At 67.2% G+C, this 3342-nt stretch overlaps 2 protein-coding genes across 2 annotated transcripts in view; both read right to left on the bottom strand.

Moving 5' to 3' along the window:
- Window positions 1–35, bottom strand: part of LOC102044665 (uridine-cytidine kinase-like 1) — a 15120-nt gene extending 15085 nt beyond the window's left edge. Inside the window, exon 1 of the mRNA XM_014311138.1 lies at window positions 21–35. Coding sequence (XP_014166613.1) covers window positions 21–35 — 15 coding nt within the window. The remainder of the gene's footprint in view (window positions 1–20) is intronic.
- Window positions 36–2425: 2390 nt separating this feature from the next.
- GTF3C2 (general transcription factor IIIC subunit 2) overlaps window positions 2426–3342 on the bottom strand; it is a gene marked incomplete at its 5' end in the record, with an annotated part of 9274 nt that continues 8357 nt past the window's right edge. Inside the window, 2 exon segments of the mRNA XM_031065027.1 lie at window positions 2426–3076; window positions 3186–3318. Coding sequence (XP_030920887.1) covers window positions 2873–3076; window positions 3186–3318 — 337 coding nt within the window.

The raw sequence follows: 3342 nt of genomic DNA, 5'->3' as shown, positions 1-3342 counted from the left end.
GATGCAGCCCACCTGCTGACGGACGTGGGCAGCATGTCCGTCAGCCTCTTCTCCCTCTGGGTGTCCAGCCGCCCGCCCACCAAGACCATGACCTTTGGCTGGCACCGCTCGGGTGAGCTGAGGGGCGCGGCCCCGCGGGCTCCGGGGACCCCACGGCCGGGTGGGTGCTGATGTGTCTCACCCCACAGAGACGCTGGGTGCCCTGGCCTCTGTGCTCTCTATCTGGGTTGTAACCGCGGCCCTGGTCTACCTGGCGGCCGCCCGCATCATCAGCAACGACTACGAGATGGGGGGGGGAGCCATGCTGGCCACGTCGGCCTGCGCCGTTGCTGTCAATCTGGTGTACGTCCCACGGGTGCAGCCCTGCTCCCCATCAGCTGAGTCCTGCCCCCTGTGACCCCAGCTGTGCCCCCAGGTCACTTTGTGTCCCTGTGCACCAGCCTTGTGTCCCCAGGCAGTGCCACCACCACTTCCTTGTCCCCACATGCTCAGGGCTTCCAGTCCATGTGCCCACGTCCCCATTCCCCACACTCCCTGGTCCCCTAAGCAGTGCCTCCCAAGCTCTGTCATGAGCCCCAGGACCAAACCCCTGCCCCGCTCCTGCACACCTTCCAGCCCTGCTGCAGCTCCAGCCCCACTCCTCCCACTGTCCCCAGCCTCAGGTGTGACTGCCTGTGTCCCTTTTGGCCAAGCAAGGCCCCCACACACGCCCTGTCAGTGTGGCACTGAGCCAGCCCTGCTCCTTCCAGCATGGCCTACATCCTGCACCAGTCCCCTGCTGGCCACGGCCATGGCACAGGGGCCTACGAGCAGCTGGAGAGCTCTGTGTCCTGCCAGCCCAGCCGCAGCCCCCTGCCCGGCAGCACCAGCGTGCGGGCAGCCTTCGTCCATGTGGTGGGTGACCTGCTGCAGAGCGTCAGCGTCCTCGTGGCTGCCACCATCATCTACTTCAAGGTGCCCGGGCTGGGCCGCCCCAGTGCTGCCCGTGGGAGCAGCTCTCCCGGTGCCACGCAGGGTGCCACGTGGGCTCTGCCCCCAGCCTCATAGAGACCTCGCTCTTTGCAGCCCCAGTGCAAGATCGCAGACCCCATCAGCACCCTCTTCTTCTCGGTCTTCGTCCTTGGCTCCACCATCACCATCCTCAGAGACGTCTTCACGGTCCTCATGGAAGGTGAGCAGTGGGTGAGAGGAGTGCAAGACCCACGCACAGGGTGGGCACAGGAGCTCCTGGAGCTCCATCTGCCGCAGCACTTTGCCATGAGGCAGCTCCCCTCCTCTGTGCCTCCCCTGCCCCACCTGAACGCCCCCAGTTCCTCCTCTCCAGCGCAGCCAGGTGCATTGGCCCCGAGGTGAGGCCTGTCTCACCCCAAAGCCACCATGCCCAGCCTGGCTGCCCTGGGGAAGCCCCCAGCCTCAGCCAGGTGGGTGCCGTGTCTGGGGGCCGAGGGGGGCAGTGTGACCAGGGGTGCTGCTGGCAGGGGCCCCGCGGGGGCTGCAGTTCGATGTGGTGAAGGAGGCGCTGCTGAGGGCCCGCGGCGTGCGGGGCGTCCATGACCTGCCCCTCTGGGCGCTGACACTGAACCACGCCGCCGTGTCGGTGCACGTGGCCGTGGGTGAGTGACCTGCACGGGGCACGGCCGGGGCCCCACGGGCCGTGCCAGGAACGAGCCCCTGCCCTGCTGCTCCTAGATGCCGGCGCTGACACGGAGATGGTGCTGCAGGAGGTCACTGCCCGGCTCCAGAGCAGGTTTGGCTTTGCCTTGTGCACGGTACAGGTGGAGCAGCACCAGGAGGAGTCAGCAGGCTGTCCCCACTGCCAGGACCCCCGAACCTGAGACCCCCACCCGCTGCTACGTTGGGCCAGACGTGGCCCTGGCCCCAGCTCCTTGTGCTAGAGCAGGGCAGCGCTTGAGATCCCATCTCCCCTGTACCCACCCCACTGCTGCAGAGCCCTGGGGTGGGACAGTGACTCCAGTGTGGTGTCCTCGGGGGACAGACACATGCCCTGGCCTGTGGAGCACAGGGGCTCCCTGGAACCTTCCACTCCCTGCTGTGCCACAGCTCCTGAGGAGGTGGAATCCTGCCCCACCACCCGGTCCCCAGGGAGCCTGTCTGTCCTGGCAGGAAGGGACATCCCCCATGGGGGACCTCAGACCTGGCCTTGGCCCCAGCCCCCTGTGCTGCTGCCTGGGCTCCATCTGAACCCTCCTGTGCCTGGCCCTGACCCATTCCCTCTGCTGAGTCGTGCCTGTGCCCCTGGTGTCCATCTGTCCATCTGTGCCAGCAGCGGTGCCAGCGCTGCCAATAAATGTGTTGGAGCAGCAGCAACAGTGCAGCAGACAGAGGAGCATGGGAAGGGAAATGGTGGAGTTAGGGGTGGGCCCCTACAGCCATACCTGCCCCAGTGCCAGCCCCACCACAGCCATACAAAACCAACCACGTTTATTCTGCACAGCTGAACACGAGCTCAATGTGAGCGACTCCACGGCTCCCGGCCCCCTCCCCGCCCTCGGGCACTCACTGGGGATGGAGGCGAGCACAAGCACAGCTCCACGCTGGTGGAGCCCACGGGGCTTCCTTCCACAGGGTCACAGCCACAGCTCAGCCCTGGCCACGCCAGGTCCCACCACCCCTGCCCAGCTCAGACCAAATGGTGCAGACAGACCCTTCCAGGCCCAGAGCACGAGGACAAGTGTCCAGAGCATCCCAGGGAACGGCTGGGAGCAGCTGGAGCAGCTGTCCCCCCTGCAGCAGCCACCCATCAGGAAAGCAGCACCGAGAGGGCCCACAGCCCCATGCCAGCATGGCTGGCCCAGCCCCAAGCCCTGCCCAGAGTGAGCACATGGCAGCAGCATGGTGAGGCACTGACGCCCTACTCCCCTGGCAGCAGGGAGGGCTCAGGGGGGCCAGGGCTGCTGGGCGTGTCCCCATAGAGGACGCTGAAGCGGGCCTGGCACTCTGGGAGCAGCTGGCGGCCCACGGAGGCCAGCCCTGCCAGGCAGTGTGCCCGCACAATGCCCGCCTGCCCGCCCGACACCAGCCAGCCCTGCGAGTCCAGGTTGGGGCTGAAGCGCACCTGTGGGAGAGAGGAGCTCCTGAGGGACGGGCTGGGGTGCTGGGACTCGGCCCCAGGGCAGAGCAGAGCCACCTGAGCGCAGGGCTGGGGCTCACACTGCGCCACCCACCTTGTGGAGGGCCTCCAGCTGCAGGCGGTCGAGGCTCAGCTCTGCCTTCAGCTCCTGCACGTGCATGCGCCGCATGGGCTCCCGGCTCGGGAGGTTCTGGAAGCTGCGCTGCAAGTGGAGGCACCACCTTGGGCTGTGGGCCCGGGGCAGGAGCAGC

This window comes from Geospiza fortis, unplaced genomic scaffold (genome assembly GCF_000277835.1).
Source record: "Geospiza fortis unplaced genomic scaffold, GeoFor_1.0 scaffold1103, whole genome shotgun sequence".
Classification (NCBI taxonomy): Eukaryota; Metazoa; Chordata; class Aves; order Passeriformes; family Thraupidae; genus Geospiza; species Geospiza fortis.
Note: the sequence above shows the minus strand (reverse complement) of the source record. Positions and strands in the feature narration are given on the sequence as shown.